At 42.3% G+C, this 24,324-nt stretch overlaps 1 protein-coding gene across 1 annotated transcript in view; it reads right to left on the bottom strand.

The window, feature by feature from the left end:
* The window catches only part of Lama1 (laminin subunit alpha 1), a 178,735-nt gene that overhangs the window by 86,918 nt on the left and 67,493 nt on the right, over positions 1-24,324 (bottom strand). Inside the window, exons 4-9 of the mRNA XM_074070313.1 lie at positions 8,513-8,755; positions 7,390-7,569; positions 5,574-5,663; positions 4,366-4,483; positions 2,874-3,052; positions 1,736-1,841 (exon numbers count right to left, since the gene is read on the bottom strand). Coding sequence (XP_073926414.1) covers positions 1,736-1,841; positions 2,874-3,052; positions 4,366-4,483; positions 5,574-5,663; positions 7,390-7,569; positions 8,513-8,755 — 916 coding nt within the window. The remainder of the gene's footprint in view (positions 1-1,735; positions 1,842-2,873; positions 3,053-4,365; positions 4,484-5,573; positions 5,664-7,389; positions 7,570-8,512; positions 8,756-24,324) is intronic.

Raw genomic sequence — 24,324 nt, forward strand, 5'->3', positions numbered from 1 at the left:
AAAGGGGAATGATGGAGGGGTGAATTCAACTGTGATATATTTTAAGAACTTTTGTAAATGTCACAATGAACCCCCAGTACAACAATAATAGTAAAAAAAAGAAGCCTTATTCATAATAGCCAAAAGGTAGGAATAACCCAAGTATGTACCAAGTGATGAGTGGATATGGAAATGTGACACACCCATACAGTGGGACATTGTTCAGCAATAAGAAGGAATGAGCTCTGATGCATGCCACAGCATGGATGACCCTTAAAATATTATACTAAGTGAGTGACATCAGTCACAAAGAACCATCCATAAGATGGTTCCACTCGCATGAAAATCCCAGAATAAACAAATCCATATGGAGAAAGGAGATGAGTGTGGGAGTTCTGCCCACACTGGAGAGGGTGGGGACAGAAAGTAGGAGTGAGGGTTAATGGGTAAAGACTGTCTTCGTGGGGTGAAGACAACATTCTAAGATTGTGGTGATGAACATCAAAAGCACTGAACTGCTGCTTGAAGTAAGTAAGTGATAGAAACAGTTTTTTAAATAAAGCACAGAGGCAAAAAAAAAAAAAACAAGAAAAGAAAAAAATCAGCACCATTAGCACCTCTCTGAATCTCAGCTGTATAACCTTGGGTGAGTGTCTTACTGCTCTGAGCTACTTTCCTTGCCTGGGAGACAGGTGAAATCATTTCTGTATGCTATGGTTGAAAAGCTTAGGTGACATTTTTTTTAATAAACCCAATCAGGGTAACTGTCACCACCACCACCATCATTATCATCACCATCCTAACAGCAGTGACACAGAAGAATCAATTCAGCGTGCAACACGCCCTCCACTATTCTGACAGGCCCATCCTTTCCTGTTGGTCAGCAGTCACTTTAACTGCCAGTGGCTGAGAACCGGAGGGGGTCACAGAAGGCTTTGGAAAGATGCAACCCCTTCAGGGCGCTGTGGCATTTGCAGGTCCATTTACTAGTTTTTGAAGGGAAGGAACACTGACATGGACAACATTAACTGGAGGGTTTGCTTGCTTTGTGAGATGATGGATGAAGAAGCCCTAGAGCATCTTCTAAGAGCTAAAGACAGCAACTGCTACTTCCTGCGCTCCACATATGGCTTAGGCTGTGCCCTTCCTCTTTCATCAGGTGCTCAGTTATCTGCTCAAATGTCATGTCATCACCCCAACACTGGCATCTCCACACCCTATCTCCTTCCAGCCACTTAGTCCCAAGTTTGCTTTTCACCTACAGCCCCATCCCTGCCTGGCATTACATTGTTCTGGCACTTTTTGGTTAGTGTTGCCTGTGAGCAGGGGCCTTGATCACCATCTTCTTCAGACACACCCACACACAGAAACACACACACACACACACACCACCCACACACACACACAGAAACACACACATACCACACCCCTACACACAGAAACACACACACAAAAACACACTCAGACACACAGAGAAACAAATACACACACAGACACACACACAGAAAAACACATACAGACATGCACCACCCACCCCCCCCCCACACACACAGAGAAACAAACACACACACAGAAAAACACACACACAGACACAAGTTCTAGAAAACTCCCTGGCATGCAGTAGATGCTTAATAAATGTCTGGTGAACAGAGTCTGTAAAGAATCACACCAAACTGTACCACCAAACCGGTACACAGTGGTAATCATTCCACCAGACACCAATCTTCCGCGGTCACAAAATGAGCCAAGTGTTTACCATTGTGGAAGTCAGAATGTTGGTCGTCCTTGACACAGACAGGACCAAGGGAGCCCACAGGGTCACAGTCACAGGGATGGCAAGGCTCATCTTCATAAGGAGACACCTGAAAGGCAGGGCTGGCCTATGTTATCCTGCTAGAGACACCAGCAGTATTAGCAATGATCCCATGATAACATCGACAGGATGTCAGCGTCCCGTTCAAGACGGACTCTTGCAGTGATTTTGTGTAACAAGGGGATGTAGGTATCAGGAGGATAAAGTGATCTCAAGCAGGAAGCTACAAAGTATTTTTTTTGACATACACGTTTTTTTTTCGAGGTACTGGGGTACATGCTTGCTAGGCAGGTGCTCCACCACTTGAGGCAGTCCCCAGTCCTTGTGTATTCGGTTGTTTTTCAGATAGGGTCTTGCTTTTTGCCATGAACTATTGTCCTCCCACCTCTGCCTCCCATGTAGCTGGGATTACAGGTGCATGCCAACATGCTCAACTTGCTGGTTGAGGTGGGGAGGATTAGGTCTTGCTCACTTTTTGCCTGGGCTGTCCTTGAATCATGAGCCTCCCAATCTCTGCCTCCTGAATAGCTGTGTTTATAGGTATGTGTCACAGGCCTAGCCTGCCACAAACATCTTTTTGATGGTGACAGGAGTTAGCAGCATTAGCAGAGTATCATTCTTTCCCTCTTCCCCACCACCACCACTACCGCTACCTTGTCCCTCTGCTATCTCTCAGAGCAATATTTTAAGCATTACCTATAAATAAGCCACCCAAGGACCCATGACACAGCTATATATCAGGTCAATTGAGGACTGATTGAACACATCCTATGGGAAAGACACAGCTACTTTAGTCACTGACTGATTCTTCACGCCTACACTTATTATTACCCCAGATTCCTCAGCTAACAGGACCCTGAATCCAAGTTAAGCAACAAGCCACGCAGGCACATTTTACTTGGAGCAAGAAAACCCAATGAAGTAGGAGACAGGAATCTAAGGAACACTAGAAGCAACACAAGAACCCGCAGGAAGTATTACGAAAGGAAACAAGGCTCCCATGTAGAGGCCGAGACTTGGTGGAGGCCCTCTGCCCCGTGGAAGACAGTGGAGCTGAGCTACAGGGCGAAAGGATGCTCACTTTGTGTGGCCGGTAGTACCCATCAATGCAGGTCTCACAGTTGATCCCCGTGGTGTTCTGCAGGCAATTGATGCAGACGCCTCCTCCCTGGAACTGCCCTGCCGTGTTCAAGCTTCTCTGCTGACTCGCGACACTTTCATCATAGTAACAGTCTTTGGCTTTGTTGTGACAATTACATTCTAGGAGCATAATTTAACATCTTAATTAATACACGTAGTATGTCCTATGGAAAGCAGGTCCTGATTTCCCAAAGTAAGTTTTTAGGATTAGACGTTAGATTAAAATTTTAGAATAAATGATTTTAATAAGGTATAGACAGTATCACAGAAGTCAATTGGGAAGCACTATCAAAATAACAAGTGTGCAGGCTGGGCATGGTAGTGCCTGCCTGGAATCCTAGCACTCAGAAGCAGGAGGATCACCAATTCCAGATAGCATGAACTACATAGTGAACCCCTGCCTCAAAAAAACAAGGTCTGAGAATGTAGCTCAGTAGGAGAGTGTTTGCCTAGCATGCACAGGGCCCTGGTTCACTCCCTGCACCACCCAATAACAGTAAAACAGCAAATATGCGTGCCATCTGCTCCAGCAATCCATTTGTGGGATTACACTGTGCATAAGTGCTGACATACTTGTGGACGATAGGCACAGGCTAATCATTGCAGCACTGTTTGTAGTATCAGACTGGTAGCAACTAAAATATCCTTACAGTGGAATTCCATGCTGTTGCTTTTAAAAACAGCATTTCGCATTGTTAATATGGAAACTTTTAAAGATATTTTGTTAAGCATTAAAAAGCAATGTGGGTTGGCACGGTGGACTGTAGCTGTAATCCCAGCACTGTGGAGGCTAAGTCAGGAGGATGGAAAGGTCAAAGCTAGCCTGAATTACATAGAAAGCAGGTCAAGCTACAGAAGAGACCTCGTGGTGAAAAACAAATAAACTGTACAGGGCCGGGGTGTAACTCAGCAGGAAAGCAAATGTTAGCATAGTATGCCAGACCCTGGTTTCAATTCCTAACACCAAAACCAACAGAAGTCAAGTACAGAGAATGGCGTGTGTAGACTGTCACCTGCGTAAGAACTCCATGGGGAGTGGCATGTCACTATATGCTTTACATTTGTGTACAGTTTTAGGAAGAACACGGTAGGAAATAATAAAAAAGTGACAAGATGGTGATGAACTGGAAGTAATACTTTTTGCTCCACACTTTCACATACTGCCAGATGCTGGGATCTTGTCATATACTCCCATTTAGAAGTTAACTCCAAATTCATAAATCATCAACGTTCACATGGGAAGGAGTCCTTAGATAAAACAGCAGTCACAAGGAGACATTTACTCCTCAGTAGTTTGAACTTTATTAAGTTAAACCACAGCTGTAGGAACTATTTGACTATGTGAAAAAAAAATAAGTCTTACTATTCATTATAAAAGTGATTAAGAACCCAGAAGCTTAAAATTACATTCATTATATTGTAAGTGTTTTTACCTTCACACGTGTTGCCAGAGGAAATGGTTCCAGGCCTCCAGGGCTGCTGATGGTACCCAGGACAGCACCTGTCACAGCTCTCCCCACAGGTGTTGTGTTCACACTGACACTGGAGTTGCTAAACAAAAAGGGATGCTCATCATCAGAAGAGTTTACTTGCATAGACTCCCTAATCGTGCTTAAGAGAAGAATCCATCATGGTCAAATAGGTGGCAAGATTTCCCACTGGGAGATACGTGACTGTATCAGAAACGCTGGCATTTGACGTTCAGAGAAGAATAATACCTACAACCTGCCAAAGTGTCAGTTAATTAGCAAAAATGGTCTTAAGAAGATACATGGACTTTACAGGTTTGAAAGCAACTGTTAACAATTTTCTTAATTATTAAGAGATTTTTCTCATTATTTTCTGAAGTTCACTAATGTATTTTTCTGCATAAAAATAGAGTAATCCAGACTGGGGATGAAGCTCAGTAGGAGAGCACTTGCCTAGCATGCATGAAGTCCTGGGTTCCATCCCCAGCACCACAAAAATAAGTAAGTAAATAGAAATAGCCCTACAAGAAGTACTGACTTGATGAGATTGAGAGAAAACAAGAAGTAACTTCCTGTGTTTTGAAAGGTGACAATGCCATATTATTCACTTAATATTATTCTAAAACAGGTAAACTTTATTCTCATTTAGTACCACAGAAATGGAGGAGAAAACAGAAGTGGACAACTTTCTTTTAAAAAAATGTAAACATAATTTATAACAGCACATGGTTTTGGTTTGTGCTCTTTTTGTGTTTTTTATTCATTTATTCATATGTGCATACATTGTTCGGGCTGTTTCTCTCCCCTGCCGCTCGCCCCGTCCCTCTCTCCCCCACTGCCCTCACTTCCAGGCACACTCTTATTCAGAACAGAGCTTCAAAATACACAAGACCACAGAACTGTACATCTTATTATGGTAACTTTTATGTTGTGGATATTTTACCACAAAAATCATGGGCAGGACTTAATTATAAATATATCCTCCAAACAAAGCAAAATGATGAGATTCTTTTAAAAAATGAAACCAGATAAATTATCTGAAAATGTTTTTTTTATTTTTAGCATGATTTTATACCCTTCAATGTCTTCTTTGAATAAGAAGAGTAATGAAAACCTTCTGGCTGAAACTTCTGTGTTGAAGTTTCAGTAAATTGCAAACTCCCAGGGCTCACCTTTGTGGTTTCATCCCATGGACAGCTACGAGCATGGCCATAGCAAATACACATTCCTCCAACAGAAATGTCTTTTATCGAATAGAAATACTAAAGAAAAAGAAAGTTACAAACAAGTTAAAAATCTCTTATCTGAGTGAAAAGAAATGCTGGCTCTCCTCAAAAATTTCCAGTGGTTTAAGAGTCATTGTTGGTAATTAAAATATAATTTGATGTGCATTTTGAAATAGTATGTCATGCCCAAAGAATCTTTGTGTTCAATTAAAATCAATAATGCTCAGCTTAGCCCACCAGCAGAACCCAAAATTCTAGAAGAATTTTCTAATTTGGCTACATTTTTAAACCAGAACAGCCAACTTTGAAATGCCTAAAAATACAAGTAAGGTTAATATACCTTTATATAAAAAGGTTAACACATCACCAACAAGCAATATGTATCCCCAAATGCAAAGTTTGCCTAACACAAAAATCAGCAGATGGGAATCACCACATTAGCAGAATGAAGTCTTCCACTTAAGCCTGCTCACCCACTTCTTGCTTCTGCATGTTAGCATCAACAGACTCTTTTAGATTTTATTTCCCTTTGTTCATTGATAGTAGATAGAAATGTGATTCATTTTTGTAAATTGCAAATTTTGTATACTGCTAAATTCACTTATTAGTTCTAGTCGTTGTTTTGTAGATTTTCTATGCACACAATTGTCATCTACAATGAAGCCAGTTGACTCTTACTCAACACTTTGTTTGCCTTTGATTCCTTGTTTTTGCATTATTGGACAACAGCTTTACCAACCAACAAAATATTGCCAACAGGAATTAAAGAAGACCTAAGTAAGTAGAGAAAGCAGCATGTTCATGGATTGATGATTCAATATTGTTAAAATCTCTTCCTAAATGGATCTAAAGAATCAATGCAATCCCAATGGAAAGCTTGGCAGGCATTTTTTTTCCTTAGGTAGAAATTAACAAACAGATTCTAACATTTATAAGGAAACACAAGGAATTTAAAATAGCCAAAATGATCTTTAAAAAGAAGGAACCATTTAATGGGGGAAACAAAGTATTTTAAACAAATGGTGCCGGATTACACATGTATACGGGGGGAGAAAAGGGCCCTGAGTCCTACCTCTCAGCAAACACAAAAACTGATTTGAGATTGGTTATAGACACAAAAGCTAAACTATAAAATTGCTAGAGGAGCAAATAGGATAACAACATTGTGAACCTGGGATAAGCAGATAGTTTTCCCAAAGGACAGAGACAGCACTAACCATAAAGGAAAAATGGCAAGCTGGAGATCATGAAAATTGAAAGTTCTGCTCATCAAAAGTTATAGTTAGAAACGTGAATAAGCAAACTCCAGACAGAGAGAAGCTATCTGTAACATACACAAATCTGATAAAAGACTTATACGTAAAACACATGAAGATCTTTTGTAACTCAGCAACAAGGAGATGGGTAGTCCGACTAGAAAATGGACAAAAACATGTGATCCGATATGAACAAGTTCAAAGTCAACACGGGTAATCAGAGGAACACAAGTTAACTTCACCAGATGACAAGACATGCACATGCATCAGGTGACACCAAAATGAATGCTAACATTACATGTTTGGAAATGTGTGACAGAACCAGAGCTCTGACATGTTGCTGTTTTGGCTGCAAAACCTACAACAACTTTTGATCATGTTTGGCATATAATGTGAGAGCTGGCAGAGGAAAAGGCCAACCTGGAAGAACAACTGAAAAGAAAAGAAGAAACAATTATGTCCCTGAAGCACTTTTCACAATGGCCAAGGTGCCACCTTGTACTCACACGTCTTGTGACTATAGGGTCGAGGTCTTTGGGGTCCCTGTGGCTGAGGGTCATGAGGTCTGCATTAAGCGTGCGGATGCGCTGCAGGCGAAGGCGGATGTAACGTGCAGAGGTGAATTCCAGCAACCTGGGTGACAGATCATCAGCACTTGGTCTGCCATTGATGAGGGACGTGTGAATCTGGAGACAGCAAGATAAAATGCCAATTTTAAGCATGCAACAACGCAGCCCTGGTGGTTTCACTCCAGGACATAATATTTACAAAGACACTATCTAAAATCAAAACCCCATTAGGTTCTTGTAAAAAATCTGTCTAACATGTTAACTGCTCATGAATCACCTGCCTCACTGCATGTTCAATGCATGGAAGCTGGTCATTTCAGTGTAGCGTTGGCTGGAAAATACTTTAACAGGATACTTCTCCCACAGTGGAGAGAGTATTTTAACACCTATCATTAGGCTCTGGCTTCAGAAGCAAATTCTGAACAGGCTGGGGAGGGCAAGCAAATGGCCTGCCAAAGGGGCTTTAAAAATTCAGCTCTCTTCTTTAATCTCTGCACTTGAAGCAATGAGGAGCTTTCTGCAGAGTTCCTGGGTGAAGGGCACTTCCCAGAGTTTCGGCAGCTTTCTCTCATCAAGCCAGGTGCTTCCAAAGAGTGGGCTGTTTTCAGCCCATCTGCCTCTCCTGAGGTGTGTGCTGAGCACCCAAGCTGTCATACTTTGTGGGCACCTCCAAGTCCTCCACACCCTCCAAGGAAGGACAACATGGAGAAAACTAGGAACTCTATCTTTTAGAAGCAGTTAATTTCTCTCTTTAATATTTCAACAGACGTTCTTGCCCTGGTGTTCTGGAGAGCTGCTCTGACAGGGATGATGGAGTCATTCAGTCACAGCAGTGAAGTCTGAGGGCCCTCCAGGAAGGAAGGAAATCAATATGGTAAAATGATCTGTAGTGGAATTAATCACAACAGACACACTCAAGGCTACCTTAAACAGAGCGAGGGAGCTATATGGCAGATCTTTGTACTGAGAGTCACCAATTTTGAGTGTTCAATGTTGACTCCTACAATGGCTGTTTTGGGCTGCTGATGAGCAAAGGGCATCACCGTGGTGGGTACAGTACCTCTCCATGTTCCAGTGGCACCAGTCTGGAGTAATAGGAGGTGCAGATCACTTCATCATCAGCTCTGTAGGTGGGTGGCCCCCGTCTTGGAGTTATGTTATAGCGTGTCAAACACTCTGTGTCACTGACTGCGTAGTACTGCCAGGGGCTGAACGTGGTGCCATCCACAGAACGCTCCAAAATCCAGTTTCCGGGTCGTGGGGCATTGGCAGCTTTAATGATCACATACGCAACTTGAAAGACCTGAAACAAAGGCACTGGCAAATAACATGGGAAGACAAATACTGCACAAGCTCATTGGCATGTGGAATCTAAAATGGCCCAACTCACAGGAGCAGAGAATGGGGGTTAACAGGGATCCCTTGCCTCCCCAGGAAAGCACAATGGGGAGATGTAAGTGAAAGGTGAAAAATTTCAGTTATGCACCAGAACTAAGCTCTGGGGATCTCAGGTACAACAACAGGATGTGGGTGACAAGACTGTACTGTGTGCTAGAAATTTACTAAGAGGAGAGTCCTTATGTGTTATCACACACACACCACGCAGGTGACTCTGTGAAGAGTTAATTTTCTTGATTGTGCTTATTATTTCACAAATCATCAAGCTGTACAGGAAGTGTATGAAATTGAAAATAACAGATTCAGCAGCAATGAGCAAAAACCAAAATGCTTCTTGAGAGAATTGCTCTGCAATGATTGCCAATGTCTTTCTATGCTCTGGAGAATAATGGCTAACACATGTCAATCAGAAGTGTGTCTCCTCAGATGCTCCTGATTGCTTCTGTTTTCAAAACAAACTCAAAAGGCACTCACAAGTCAATTTGTATTATTACTACTAATACATTCAGCACTCAGATTATTTTAAGAGCTTCTCCTAACCTGTTTCCAGTACCTTCCTCTATCTGGATTCTGATAACAGTAGTGTTATATTAAATTAATAGGCATGCTAGATGTATTTCTCATAGTGGTTTGGAGATCACACATCTGAATATGAGAAAAGTCGGTCACTCACGTGCCTAATAGAAGGGCTAAAAATCAAGAAGTCAGGGCTGGTGAAGTGGCTCAAGTGGTAAAGCACCTGCCTAGCAAGCATGAGACCCTGAGTTCAAACCCCAATACCACCACAAAAAAAAAAAAAAAAAAAAGAAGAGCTAAAATCTAAAACACTAATAACACCAAATGCTGGCAAGGATGTAAAGAGAAGAGTCATTCATTGCAGTGGGAATGCCCAATGGGGTGGCTGCTTTCGAATGGGGTTTGTCAGTTTTTTATAAAACTAAACACACTCCCTAGATGATCCAGCAATCGTGCTTCTCGGTATTTACCTAACAGAAAATTTGCACGTGGATGTTGACAGACGCTTTGTTCATAATGTCTCACACGTGGAAGCACCCAAAAGTCCCTCAATAGGTGGATGGAGACACAAAGTATTTTGTACCCAGACAATGAAACACTACTCAATAATAAAAAAGAATTGTTAAGCCACAAACAGAGCTGGAGGACTAACTGAAAAGAGGCCAATCTGAAGAGGTCCCTTCCAGGGACAGCAGATTCACTGGCTCCTAAGTTGGCCCTTCTGTCTTCTGACCACTCCCCTGTTAAAGGACCTGGTTTTACACTGATTTAAAGTCTCCAATAAATTCTACAGTCTGGTGCTACAGAAAGGATGTGGAATTCCATTTTCACGTAACTGGCTTCAAATACTGAAATATTACACACTTTCATGTTTGGCTTCCACATTCTGGTTTCCTGAAAACTGTCATCATTTAACAAGCTGTCATTACCTCACACTCCACTGCATTTGTGAAACTACATGTTACAAAATGGAAGTGCCAAGCAGACGCAAGGCAAACGGGCAGCCCACTGGACAGGGACACAGACCTCTAAGATAGGAAGCATTTGCCATCTGTCATCCAGTTTCACTTCTGGAAATGTAAAGTGCCAACAGCCTCATCGAGTGCATGTTACTCAATCCCAGGCAGTCCCAATACAATTTTCTGCCCATTTTACCGATTTGGAAACTGATGTAAAGAGACGTCAAAGCACAAACTACCGAGTTGCAGGTCCCAATCAGAAACCTGGTGCTCTCTCCTCATTGTCTGCGGCCACTCACTGTGCTCAGTGTACTCTACACCCACCCTCACCCCAGAACTTTCTTTTGGTAATAACAACAAAAAGACTCCTATGTTCTCTTGGAACTGGGTTCTTATCTAAAAATACCACAGTGGCTGGTGGTTGTTACACTTACTTCTGCGGTTTGTCATGACAGTTCAGGATGAGGGGTGGGAGAGGGTGGAGAATGTGCAAGAAAGACAATTAATAAGTACTAGTTTGCCAGGAGCTGGTCACTCAAACCCATAATCCTAGCTACTCAGGAGGCAGAGATAGGGAGGATCTTGATTCAAAGTTAATCTGGGCAAATAGTCCACAAGACCCTATCTCCAAAAACACTTCACAAAAATAGGGCTGGTGAAGTGGCTCAAGGTGAAGGCCCTGAGTTCAAGCCCCAGTACCACAAAAAAGTACTAGTGTAATAAATACTAATAATTGCTAATTACAGGGCACTTACTGTGCCCCATACAAGGCTAAATGTTTCATTAGAATTAGTAACTCAGAATCCTCACAATTATGGATTTCTTATGACATACCATTTCCCCACACTTTACAAATGAGGAAACTGAGGCACAAAAAGGTTAAGTAACCTTCTGAGGATCTCACAAGCACAACATGGCTTGAGCCAGGCACTCATCACCATTACGCCATGCTACTTCTACAGATCATAAGGGAAAGGGAGACAGAAACACGACTTATCAACCCAGTTTCTGTAACCTCTCACTTCCACCAGCAGCAACTGTCTCAGTGTCACATTCTAGTGCCTTGTCAAACCCTTGCAGCTTTTATACTGAGAGTCAAATGGAAGGACAGACATCGAGGGAGAGGTTCAAGAGGAGGCCTCCAAGGAGAAGCTGGTTGACACTTACCTAGATCAAAGTCTTTTGTTAAGAAGGTGGCTACTGTTCTCATAATCTCTCCCTGGTCCTCAAGGTCCCCACACTGGGGGCTAGGAAACAAATTAAAAAGGAACTGAAGTCTGACAAAGAGGGAAAGGATACTATGAAAGATCTAAATACAACCTGTCTTCAATTTAAGCTTTATGGCTCAATTATGTCTGTCCTCTCCAGTTTCCTATGTTTAAGTCCAATCCCCAGTGTCTCTGAAAATGACTATATTTGGAGATGAGGCCTTTTAAAGAATGATTCAAGTAAAAACAAATGATGAAACCTACTATTTTGTACAATTAATATATGCTATTGAGAAGAAAAATGAAGTGAAATGAGACCTAGTCAACATGACTAGTCCTTATAAGAACATAAGGCACAGACGTACAGTGTGGAGACACAGGGAGAAGAAAGCCATCTGGAAGCCAAGGAGACAGGCCTCAGGGAAAAAACAACACCTACCCACACCTTCATGTTGCACTTCCAGTCTCTGAAGTATGAGAAGTAAATTTTTCTGGTTTAAGCTGCACAGTCTGTGCTCTTTGTTACAGCAGCTGAGCTGACCGATACAAGCCCAATCACCCTGTTTGACAAGCAGGTTTTACACATGAGGTAGCAAAAGTGAGGGAGTCTCTGCTAGTACATATAATTTTAAACCTTGGTCCAAATGAAATCCATGGCATCTCTGTTTCCCTTTTTTGGCCTAGCTGACTAAACTGCCTTTTCTCTCCACATAAGGTTGGATGAGCACAAATAGTTGATGCAGGGATTTTTGCCAGACTCGGAGGAGTGACAGTTTTGCCAAACCTGCAGCTGATGCAGCCATTTTTAAATCCACTTTCTTCACCGGGTTTCCACCCAGTAGCCTTCGTTAATGATCACTGGAATGCACGTAACAGTGCCACATAAATAACATAGGCACACATCAAACACCACTTTCTACAAAGGAATCCAGACAGGAATTTTCATGTGAGCCTCAATCTTAAACACAGTAAATCCGTTTCAGACATCTGTGTCAGACACAGATGTCTGAAATGGAAATACAGATAGCCTAATTTTCCAAGGTCAGCTTCCCACGTGCAGGAAGAGGTATAGTTTCCTTATCTCATAGAAATGCAGGGACTGATGGCAGGCATGAGTCCCTCCTGGAAATTCTCCCTGGAAGAACCCACCTGCCACCAAGGTGGTGACCAAACAGGGAAAGCGGGAGTGTTTCTGCTCTTACATGAGGGAAATGAACTTCTCACAGATGATGAGTTTAGTGTAACGATAGTTAAGTGTATTTGATAAATAATATTGCTTGATGACCTCTACAAAAGCAGTGCTTTACAATTTCAAACAACTATTAGAATTAATATTTATTACTCAAGAATAAAGAAGCAATTATTTAATAGGAGGCTCATCGACAAAGCAAATATGAATCACTTCTGGTTTTATAGAGTATCCATCATTAAAACACCTAGTAGACTGATTGGTGAATGAAGAAGCTGACAAGTTTGCTGGGGAAGGACATGCACAGTACACATTTCAGAAAAATCTCTTATGGGCACTTAGCTTAAATTTTTAGTTGACTGTTTTATTGTTGTCTGTTCATTTAAGACCAATACACACAATTAAAGACAAAACAAATAACTTTGGGGCTCAGGCTGAAGCTCAGCTCAGTGGTAAGAGCACTTCTTACCATGTGTGAGGCCATGGGTTTGATCCCCACCAGCACCAGAAAAAAAAAATTTTAAAGCCTCATGAATGAGAAGAGAATGTTGGAATACAGGATTTGTCTTCTTTAAATTTGGTGCTGACACTAAACATGCAAAGCAAACGTCAAAGTCCAGTAACTTCTCCCCCTTCCTGTCTTCTTTTTGTTTTTTCTTTTCCTTGGGGAAGAGGAGGAACTGGCTGCCAGTAGTGATAGATAAACTCAGATCAAGGTTTCTTTCCTTAAAATTTGAGCCTCAGAACATCAAGGAAGGTTCACTTTTGATCTGAGCTGAGTAGTTGAGCAGACATTGAGGAAAAGCCAAAGGTGATTACCAAGAAGACAGCATAGAGATAGAAGCCCATTTCAAAAGCAGACATCACCCTTTAATCAGTAATCCAAAGACGGGAAAGGAATTTTTAAGACACCTGTCAGAGTGGTTCTGTTTTCCATCACCTGCAAAAGCTGTTTCAGAAGGAGCCCAAGAAACTGTCCTGTGGTCTAGGCACCACTCTTTCCATGTAAACTAACACTACTTGTGTTATTTCCAAACAAAAATGTTGAGTCACTTTATCTAAAAAGTTGCACCCCATTCCTAATCTCAATGTGTTTCTTCATATATACTGACCAATTTCACAAAGTGTTCTGCATGATTTCGCTAAATTTGTGGAAAATGGGTCAGAATTACCTCAAAAACCCTATTAGACATGTTACCAAATTCATGGTGAAAGAGGTAAAATTATAGTGTCTCTTTCTTCCCCTGCTGACTACAGACATAAAAAAAAAAAAAGAAAGAAAGAAAAGCCAGTGTTTCAGAAAAAAATCAGAGGTAATGACACAACCGGATGTAGACAAGGCTGGCTGGCACACTTTCTTCGGTGCCACTGGGGCATAAGCTGATCTCTGCCCTGAGTTTCAGGGACCTGTGCACTCAGAAAGCAACCTGCCCAGAGAAAGGAGGGCACACATGAGCCCTGGCTGGCAGGGTCCCCTCTCCCCAGCCAGGAAAATGACTTGCTCCTCTGTGAGGAGATGAGAAGGACCCCACGTGAACACATGAGGCTATGAACTAATCAACTTTCCAATGCAGCAAGTACCTGAGACAAATCGACTTTAAAAGAGAAAAGGTTTACTTTGGCTTACAGTTTTAGAAATCTCAGTTCATGGTCACCTGGCTCTATGGTGACACCTTATGGCAGGAGTGCCTGGTGGAGGAGGCCTGTTCACGTCATGGTGCCCAGGAATAAAAGAGAAACAGGAAAGGTCCAAGGCTTCTAATGTCTCCTTCAAGGCCACACCCCAATGTCCTAACTTCCTTCCACTAGGCTCTGTCTCCTAAAGGTCCCACCACCTCCCAATAGCACCACAGGCTGGTAACTAAGCCCTTAGTACAGGGGACTTTAGGGGATAACCCAGATCCAAATTAGAGCCAACTGGAAACAAGGGATGTCCCTTAACAACTTTTTTATTTAACCCTCATCCAACAAACACTGATTAAACACCTGCTTTGCTACAGGTGCTGCAAACACAGCAGTGAAATGGGGCAGGGTCTGTGGTCTGTGTGGACTGAGCACTCTAAGAGAAAGACGGGGTTGCCCTAGTCACTGGGGAGAAAGACAGGGGCTGGGTTGACAGGGAGGCCAGTCCAGACTACAGAAGGTGCAGTGGTCAGACAAGGTTTCTCCACAGCAAGTATGAAGAGAGTACGGTAAGCCTTGTAGAGATGTCTAGGTAATGGAAGGACAGGGAGGGACACACCAAGGGTACCAGAGTAGAGATACTAGCAAGCAAGTCCTAAAGACTTTTCTGAAAGGTCAAAATGTGAGTGGGAAAGAAAAACAAACTGGCCAACACGGCTTCAAATTGGCATTGCTCCCCTTCTGCCCAGTGGTCTCCCTTGTATCAGGAGGGGGCTTCCCTGACAAGGCCCCCTTTTATTCTTGGTTGCAGAGGATTTTGGGTTGGAAACTCAACATCTTTTCCCTCCATCTCCCAGTCCACATGTGAGCTTATGGCCTCACATTTCTTCTCACCCCTCATCACGAGGAAACACTAGCATCACACCTAGTGAAAGCAAAAGGGGTCCTTAATCATTAAGCCTCAAAAATCCAACAGGGGACACATCTAGAGAAGCTGAGAAAATCTGTACTGAACCAACACCATGAAACATTAACCCATCGGTTATACATTTACGACTCCCAGAAACAACGACAGGTTTTCTTTCCTTTGGCCATTGGCTGAATCATTTACAGTTTTTGCACTGGAGGGATCAGAAAGCGCCCTTTCATGCAGCAGACTTCACTCTAGATGTGGACCCTTGGTCCATATACTCTTCAAAGACTCTCCTTTTTCTTCTGAAACATTCGACTTCATTGAGTATCTACTATTTGCCAGATGTTGAACTGATAAGTCATTACATTTAAAGCTTATTAAGAAATAATACTCAAAGGTACATAATATGCAGGAAAGTTTTTGATTATTAAAAAAATATGTGGTGGGAATAGAAAAGTTCTGTAAACACAGAACTACTGTATGGCCCATCAGTTCTACTTATGGGCATATACCCAAATGAAGCAAAAGCAGGGATTCGGTTATTTATACACCAGTGTTTTTAGCAGTGTTATTCACTCTACACAAAAATCGGAAACAACCCAAATATCCATCAATGAATGACCAGCTAAACAAAAATTGGGATATACTACACAGTAGGATGTTATTCATCCTTAAAAACAATGAATTTTTGATACATGCTATAACATGGGCAAACATTGAAGGCACTGTAAAATAAGCCAGACACAGAAGGACAAATGAATATCATTCCACTATATAGAGTGGTCAAATTCATAGACAGTAGACAGCTGTTTCCAGGAAATGTGGAGTTGGTGTTTAGTAATTACAAAGTTTCAGTGTGGGAAGATGAAAGAGTTTTGGGGATAGATGGTACTGAGGTAGTGATGGTTGTAATACATTGAAATGGTTAAAAATCTTACATTATGTTTCTTTTATAAGAACAACTAATAAAAACAAATAGGGAGAGAAAAGTGAATGATAAGAAGACTCAACTTTTCGTGGAAAACTGACATACGCCTACATTGAAAATAAGTAGGAATGCTGGATTCCAAGCAGGGGCCAACTCTAGAGAAGCCAGCGAGCTTGGAGATCAAGCAAACAGCTCAGGGGGATGCTTGCAATCTTATCTTTCCCATGACCCTATTTCTGTAGCGCTCTTAGTAAGTTCTGGCAAGGCCTGATGACACGTCACAAAATACACACTCAGAGCCCCAAACTGCTAGAGTCTGTAAGTGGGCGGAAGGAAGTCCCAGAGAAGATCTGGTTGAAGCCCCACAGCTCAGACACAGTGCTTGCCTCCTGGTGCCATTTCCTAAGTCAGAAGCTGATAGGGCCATGCGATAGTAAGGCCAGATGGTGCCAAAAGTCAGCCATCTTGATGAAGACCTACTAAGTGCTTATTTAACTTGCTTTTTTGTACTATCACATGGAAAACAAAGGTAAATATCTTGATTCCATGCATCTCTAACTAGAAGGGAAAACAATTTTTAAATTATAGGACTAATAGTTTTCATGATTACCTTCTAAATACATTGGGGAAAGAGTTTAGAAACTCTCGAAACTGCACAAGATCAGTCTGTGATGATTTACTTCTAACAGGATGATTAAAAATAGTCTAAATTTGACCCAAAAGCTATGATAGAGGGAAGATACATATGGGAAGGAACTTTTCCTATTTTCCACCCGATTTTCCTACAAACGTCTCTAAAAAATAAAGTCTATTAAATTTTAAAGAACAAACAAAATTATTATACACAGATTCTTATAATTATCAACTGATAAGAATACTTAAGATACCCTGTTGGGGATTTTATAAGCTACAGGGGTTTTAAAGCCTCACCAAGTTTCTCAGGATCTCTTGGTTTATACAGCTGTGCCACCCAGCTAATTATCTGCAGGTTTTAATTTGATCTCACAAGTTTCCCAGGCTCCATTTCCGCTGTACCTTATTCAAGATGAAGGGGAGGCTACAGCTAGTCAGTGACGCATCGCTTAACATTGGGGACATGTCCTGAGAATGCGTCATTAGGCAATTCTGTCACTGCATGAACATCACAGAATACTTATGCACACCTATGTGGTGTAGCCCTCCGCACACCTAGGCCATATGGTCTAGCCTCGTGCTTGTAGGTGACTTGTGTGTCAGCATGTTATTGGACTGAATACTGAACACTGCAGGCAGCTCAAACGCAATGGTATAGGAATTTGTGCTTCAAACAAAACTGTGATAGAAAAGTTAGAGTAGAAATACTGGGTAATAGGAACAAATGGGACCAAAATGCGTGCTTGGTTGAAATGTCATTTCATGGCACACGACAGCCTCTGTGTACAGATTTCAAAGGGACTACAGGTCTGAGGAGATGCCCTGGCATCAACAGGCAGCTGTCCCATTCACCAGCGACCTTGTGCCTCTGTTATCATGTTGGCAGTTTTATCAGTTAACCAAAAGTAGCACAGAGTTAGACTTCCACTGTGACTCGTGAAGTCCTCCAAAAAGTAGTAAATGACAGGTGATTAATGATTTCCTACAATCCAAGGAATTATAGACCTCCACTTGGTGTTTTTCCCTGAGTCAGCCTTGAAATGATAAATGCAAAAGGTATCTTCTCTACTTCTTTTGCATTATTCACAAAGAGCTGTGAATGTGACTTTCATGCCGCCAGCGGAAGCTGAAATGACGGGCAGCACGTCCCCAATGTGCCACACAGAGGCAAGGGACCAGATTTGAACCCCTCTCCCCAAGTTCTGCACTTATTTGGTAACTGGTGCTTCTCAAAATGATGACACAGAGTTAATTCCATTTCTCCCTTTTGGAAATCCTATCCAGTCTCTGACACTGATATTCAACCTCTAAAAGTGTTGTCATCTTGTAAGAAAGCAGTAATCATGACACAATTTACACACGTGAAGATAATGAACAGACAGACCAAAGTGGAGAAGCATCCAAAGTCAACCCAGTGCTCCCAAAGGAATGTCCAGAGGATTCAGACGATGTAATAGCTCAAAATTAACTGTCTGCTATTCAATTAGCAGAGAACAAAAGAAAAAATTCTAATCTCCATGATGCCAAGAAATTGTGAGACACGCTTTGAGTCACTGTTCAGTGAGCAAATACACTGAACAATATTTTGGAAAAAAATAAAGCCATAAGATCATTGAAAAATGTTTTAAATGTTTAACTCAGTAATCCTATTTCTTAGAATTTACACTAAAACTCATGTGGTTGGGCTCAATCCTATAATCCTAGCTACTTGGGAGGAGGATCTTGGTTTGAGATCATCCCCAGCAAAAAAAATTGAGAACCCATGTCAACCAACAGCTGGTCATTGTGGTGCACATCTGTTGTCCCAGCTATGGCAGAAAGCACAAACAGGAGGACTGAGGTCAGGCTGGCCTGGATAAACAAGACCTTATCTCAAAGATAACCAAAGCAAAAAGGGCTGGGGGCATGACTCAAGTGGTAGAGCACCTGCCTAGCAACTGGAAGGCCCTGTTCAAAGCCCACCCCCTAGGATCACAGCAAGGGAAAAAACCACCATGGCAGACACAAAAATATTCAAATATTTGTTGTAGCATGATTTATAATGGCCCCAAGCTGTCCAACATTGGAAGTAAGTTAAATAAATTATTGTGTACCCAGATAATGAAATATTGTTCAATCATTAAAAACTATTTCAGAAAAAAATTCTTTCAGAAATTTATCTGCTGGCCATGAAGATTAAACCAGTACTGCTTTGCCCTCCTGCAGATACTAACTAGGGAATGGAAAAGTTAAGAAGAATACCTTCAAACACTGCACTTGCAGGTACAGTGATTCCTGACTGAAGGGCCCCAGGACCAGGCTGCTTTCTGACGGGAAGAACTTTCCAGATGGGTTTGTCAATGTCTTATAAAGTTAAATACACATACCCTTTGGATAAGTCCCCTCTTAAAGAAACAAAAACATACACCCAGCAACAGACTTTTATGAGTGTTCACAGCAACTTCTTCACAATAGACAAAAGCTGGAAACCACCCAGCAAGAGAAAGGATAAACAAGTTTCAGTATACTCCTAAGTGAAGGGCTACTCAGAAAGAAAGAGACCAAACCAGTAACCCACAAATGCCAGCTCAATCTCATGGACAGTCAATACTCAGAGAAAGAAGTCAGACACAGACAGGGACACTTGCATGATTCCATTTCTAGGAAGTTAGATAACAGGCAATATCATCTAACATGAAAATTTTCCAGCAGTGGCTGGTCTGGCCATTGGGAGGGAGGGGGGCGGCAGGGGGACATCTGGGGTGATAGAAATATTCTGAAGTTTGATTAGAGAGTGGCTTACACATGTATATTTACCAAAATTCATCCAATGGTACAGGTGGTGTTCACACCTGAGCCTAGCACTGTGCTGCATCCATCTCAATGGTGATGCACAGGCTACCGAGTCACCACCACCACCAAGTCCCAGGTCCTCCATCTCTCCAGCACTGACTGTTGAGCATCGGTTCTCCTGCGTCTTGCTCACGCATTCTGTAGTTAGCCCTATAATGGCTGGGTCTTTTTGGATCATACGGAGGCTTTTCTTGGCATTATGCCCTCGACGACCATGTACACAGCATAGACATTGGGTTAGGTGCTGTGTTTAATCTAGAGGTGATCTGAAGTAGATGAGAGGATTGCAGCTTACAAACAATAGCACACTGTTCATGTAAAGGCACTGGGAATCTGTGGACTGAAGTGTCTGTCATGGAATCGATAGCCTATGGATATCAAGGGATGACTGTCTATCTCAGGATGTGGGAGAAAATAAAAAAAAGCCCTATCGTAAGACGGAACATACTATTTGAGTTCCACACACGTCAGGCTTTCTCTTCTGTAGGCCTTTCCTGACCCAAGCGTCCTCCCTCCTTCAGCAGGCCCTCGGTGGGTTGCTCCCTGAACCCCAAGTGGCCTTCCTGGGGGCTTTCCACACATCCTCAGTCCCCACACAGCAGAAGCTGTCTGCCTAGTTGCCTATTGCCAGCTAGACCAAAAGCCCCTGAGGGCCCATGTCTGCCTTAAACTAACCTTAGAGGTGACACTGCCTTGGTGGTTACAGGTGATAAGGAACCACCGCCTTGCCTTGTGCATTATAAATCCTGAGATCCCAGCCTCCAACAAACAGAGTCCATGACTTGCTAAATATATAGAGAATTCTCTAATGTAAGAGAATGGAGCAAAAGTAATTCCTGGTTGTCAGAATCACAGGTTTTTCTTTTAGTAACTTTTGTCTTTATTTTTCTACATTTCAAGTTTTTTCTGATACTGTTACTTCTACATCAGAATTTTAAAATTTCTATATGAAGGTCAATTTAAACCCCTTGAGATCTTTTGACACAGGGTATTCCTAAACCACACTGTTGGTTTTTTTTTTAATTTGTTACAGTTTTCTTTTTAAAGATGGAAATGTTATGGTCTGAGTAGAAGTCTACACATAAAAAGATTTAAAAAAAAAATGAATTAGAATGAATTCCACACTGCTCTGATGTGTCTCAAAAAAAATTTCTTCAGAAATTAAACTTGTCTCTTTTTTTCCAGCCTCAATATAACAGGAAGAAATAATAATTTCAGAACGGATTTCCCTTTCTTTCCATAAATATACAAGAGGCTTTATTTTGATGCCAAAATAGTTGGGGATATGAAAAGCACATTGTGACAGAATCTTACTGGATGATCCCCACTCTTTTCCCAGAATCCTCCCCAGGTCCTAGCCAGAGCAGGAGACATTGAGACAAACAGAATGGCCAGGTCCTGTCCGTCAAAACCAAAAAGGGAAAAGAAGGTTTGGTGAACTCCGCCAAAAGGCAATATGGTATCCCTGACTGTTTGGCAAACCACCACCGCCAATACACAAATAAGACAGTTTGCAAATAAATCTTGTCAAGAGATGAAACTTCATGTAATTCTTGAAGCCTGGCCCTGATTGTGCTCATTTAAACAGCTCACTTGCTGTTAACCTTGACGAGATGAAAGTAGAATATTTAGGTCCCCATTTGAATAGTACTCCTCACTTTACTTGAAGATAAGGGACCCTGAAAGAAAAGACAGGCAAGTCTGCATAGCTTGGACCCCCTCCCAGAGAGAGCCCCCCCTTCAGCAGTCACCCCCCCCAGAGAGAGCCCCACCTTCAGCAGCCAGGCCATCTTAGTTTTCATACAGGTCTCAGATCCTCCACTTCTCCTCCCTCTCTCCCCTCCTGAATCTCTTGCCCATCTTAGTGACTTGGAGGATCCGCTGAACACAGAGGAATTACATCGTGTGACAGTGGAGACCAGGTCTAAAAGGGAAAAACTTTCTGTGGAACACTTGCACTGAAGCTCTGAAGTGTCCTGGGAGCAAGCTGCCTAGAGGCCATGCTGTGAGTTAGCCCTACCCGCCCATGTGAAGAGAGCACAGAGATGCTCTGAGACCCAGAAGACAGATGTCCCTGGGACTGCCTCCCAGGTGCCCCAAGGCTCCCTCCCCGGTGGCCCCAGTGCCCTTCTCCCTGTTTCTCCTCCTTCAGCCCCAGGATCTGAAGCCTCAGACACACTCAGCTAAGCCCATCTTGAAGTCTTGATCCACAGAAGCAAGAACAGGTATAAAATGAATGTTGCTGCTTTAAGCCAGAGTTTATCAGTGATTTCTTACACAACAACAGGTAACCAGAAGAGAAGCTGCGTATGAAAAAAAAATGAGACAGTAAAAATGTGAAAACACACAACATATTTCCAAGAACAGCAATTTCACAGGGAACATGAGGAAGAAGAAAGGCAATGCTGACGGTCAGGAATTGAGTATGGCTTACTTCCAAATCATAATGAAGAACCAAACACTTCTTTCTCATCCATATTTTTGCCAAGCAAATTCCAGAAAAAACTTAATATCCAAAATTGGTGGAGACCAATATGAAGTAGGAGAAAATGAAAATAGGATCATATTAACAAAATATGAGTGCACAGGACTGGTGATTTCTATCAGAGAGTCTCCAGGAAGGGTCTCACATAACTTTTTTTAATGAAGGGCCAGACTCATTTAAATAAGGAACTCAATTCAATTCTTGTCTTAAAAGCCTTTAACAATGTCTTAGGAATGTGCAATTTGCCTGTTTTCTTGACCTTGTCAATGTGCTAGGCAAACCCTGCATACCTGGATAACGCAATAGCAAATCTCAACTAGTTCCGGTTAATTTTTCAGAAATTTTTTTCGGGGGGAACCCAACCAGACATCTGAATTAGTGAGGTTTTTACAAAATCCAGGAAACAACTAGATCTTGTCTGAAGGTTTGCATACAACAATGCCCATCTGTGATTGTGTTCCCTCAACAAAGAGCCACTTCCTAATTAAAGCCACACAGAAAAAAAGAGTGCAACTCCAATTGCCAGCCTGATTGTCAGCGCCACAGGAAACATGTCCTTTTTTGAGAAACAGATGTTATCTTCTGAAGGATTTTTACTCATAAATCTGATCATCTTAGTAAAATTTTTGCCTAGGTTACAAAACATTGATTTATTTTACTGCTTCTCAGCTAAAAAAACACATGGGTAGGCAGTACCCGGTTCTATCAGTCAGGGTCACAGGAAGAAGGAAACGCTGGGGCTCTGGCATCTACAGGCCTGAGATCTCCACTGAGCTGCTGGGAGGCAAATGGAGCAAGCTGGGAGAGAACAGGAGCCCAGCCCCCAACATTAGGAAGAAACTGAAGAGCTCCTGGCAACCGCCCACACAACTGGAGTTGTGACTCCAGTGACTGGAGACCAGGGTCCTAGCAGTGAGTTGGGGCTGCACAGGGTAGGAAGGATCTAGAAGTGTTGGTTTCCAATCCTTGCTTTACCCCACACAGCCATGTGACCTGGACAAGAGAGTAAGCCATGGGCTCTGTGCTGCCATTTTCCTTCCTACAAAGAAGAGACAGTCTGTCTTCCAGGACTGTTGGAGAGAGAGGAAGAAACCTACACATATATGTGTATAACCTACACATGCAAATTCCTATACATATTCCAGGCACATGTCCCTGGGGTTTGAACTCAGGGCTTCATACTTGCCAGGCAGAGCTCTGCTGGTTGAGCCACATCTCCAGCCCTTTTTGTTCTGGTTATTTTGGAGACAGGGTCCTGCTTTTTGCCCCTGCTGGCCAGGACTGCTATGGTAGGCCATCCTACCATAAGGATATCCTCCCATGGTAGGCTTCCCACCATCGCTGAGAATACAACCATGCACCATGGCACCCAGCTTTTTTCCACTGAAATGGGGTCTTATGAACTTTTTTGCCCAGGCTGGCCTGGAACCTTGATCCTCCCAATCTCAGCCTCCCAAGTAGCTAGGGTTGCAGATGTGAGCTACTGGTGCCAGCTGCAAATGTTCCTTTTTAAAGGATAGTCAAAAGAAAACTGATCGCAAATTTGCAGTGCTAGCCTTGAAAATGATTTCTGTTCATTATATTTCTTCAATACATTTTTACTGCAAGTTCAAGTTATTATCCACAAACACAAAACAACCAAAATGTCAGGCCTGGAAGTTACTATGCAAATGATGGGTAAACCATATAGAAGACTATTAATGCAGCTTTAATAGTTATTAATACTGAATTTTAGTTATATTGAGAAATGCTCATGCTAAAACGTTAGCCAAAACATGAGGACTCAAACCTATCTATGATATTATCTCAGCTGGAGGGCCAAGCGTGCAGAGCACAGGCTCTTGACTGTCAGGAGTCCCACCCTTAGGCAACTTACTGAACCTTCCAAGTCTTGGTTTCCTTATCTGTCAAAGGGGATATGGTGACAGGGCCAGGCTCCTAAGCTGACGAGGATTCAGTGATGCAATCCTGATCAAGTGCATGCATAGCACAAGGGTGTGGTCCAGGAAGTATGTAATAACTGACGGCATTCTCTATGCTATCAATGCCAGTATCTAATGAATGTGGCATCAGTAAATGCATCATACTGCAGTCACAAACACTAAAAGGAGGGCTGGGGGCACGGCTCAAGTGGTAGAGCACCTGCTTAGCAAGCACGAAACTCTTAGTTCAAACCCCAAAACTGCAA

This window comes from Castor canadensis, chromosome 4, assembly GCF_047511655.1.
Source record: "Castor canadensis chromosome 4, mCasCan1.hap1v2, whole genome shotgun sequence".
Classification (NCBI taxonomy): domain Eukaryota; kingdom Metazoa; phylum Chordata; class Mammalia; order Rodentia; family Castoridae; genus Castor; species Castor canadensis.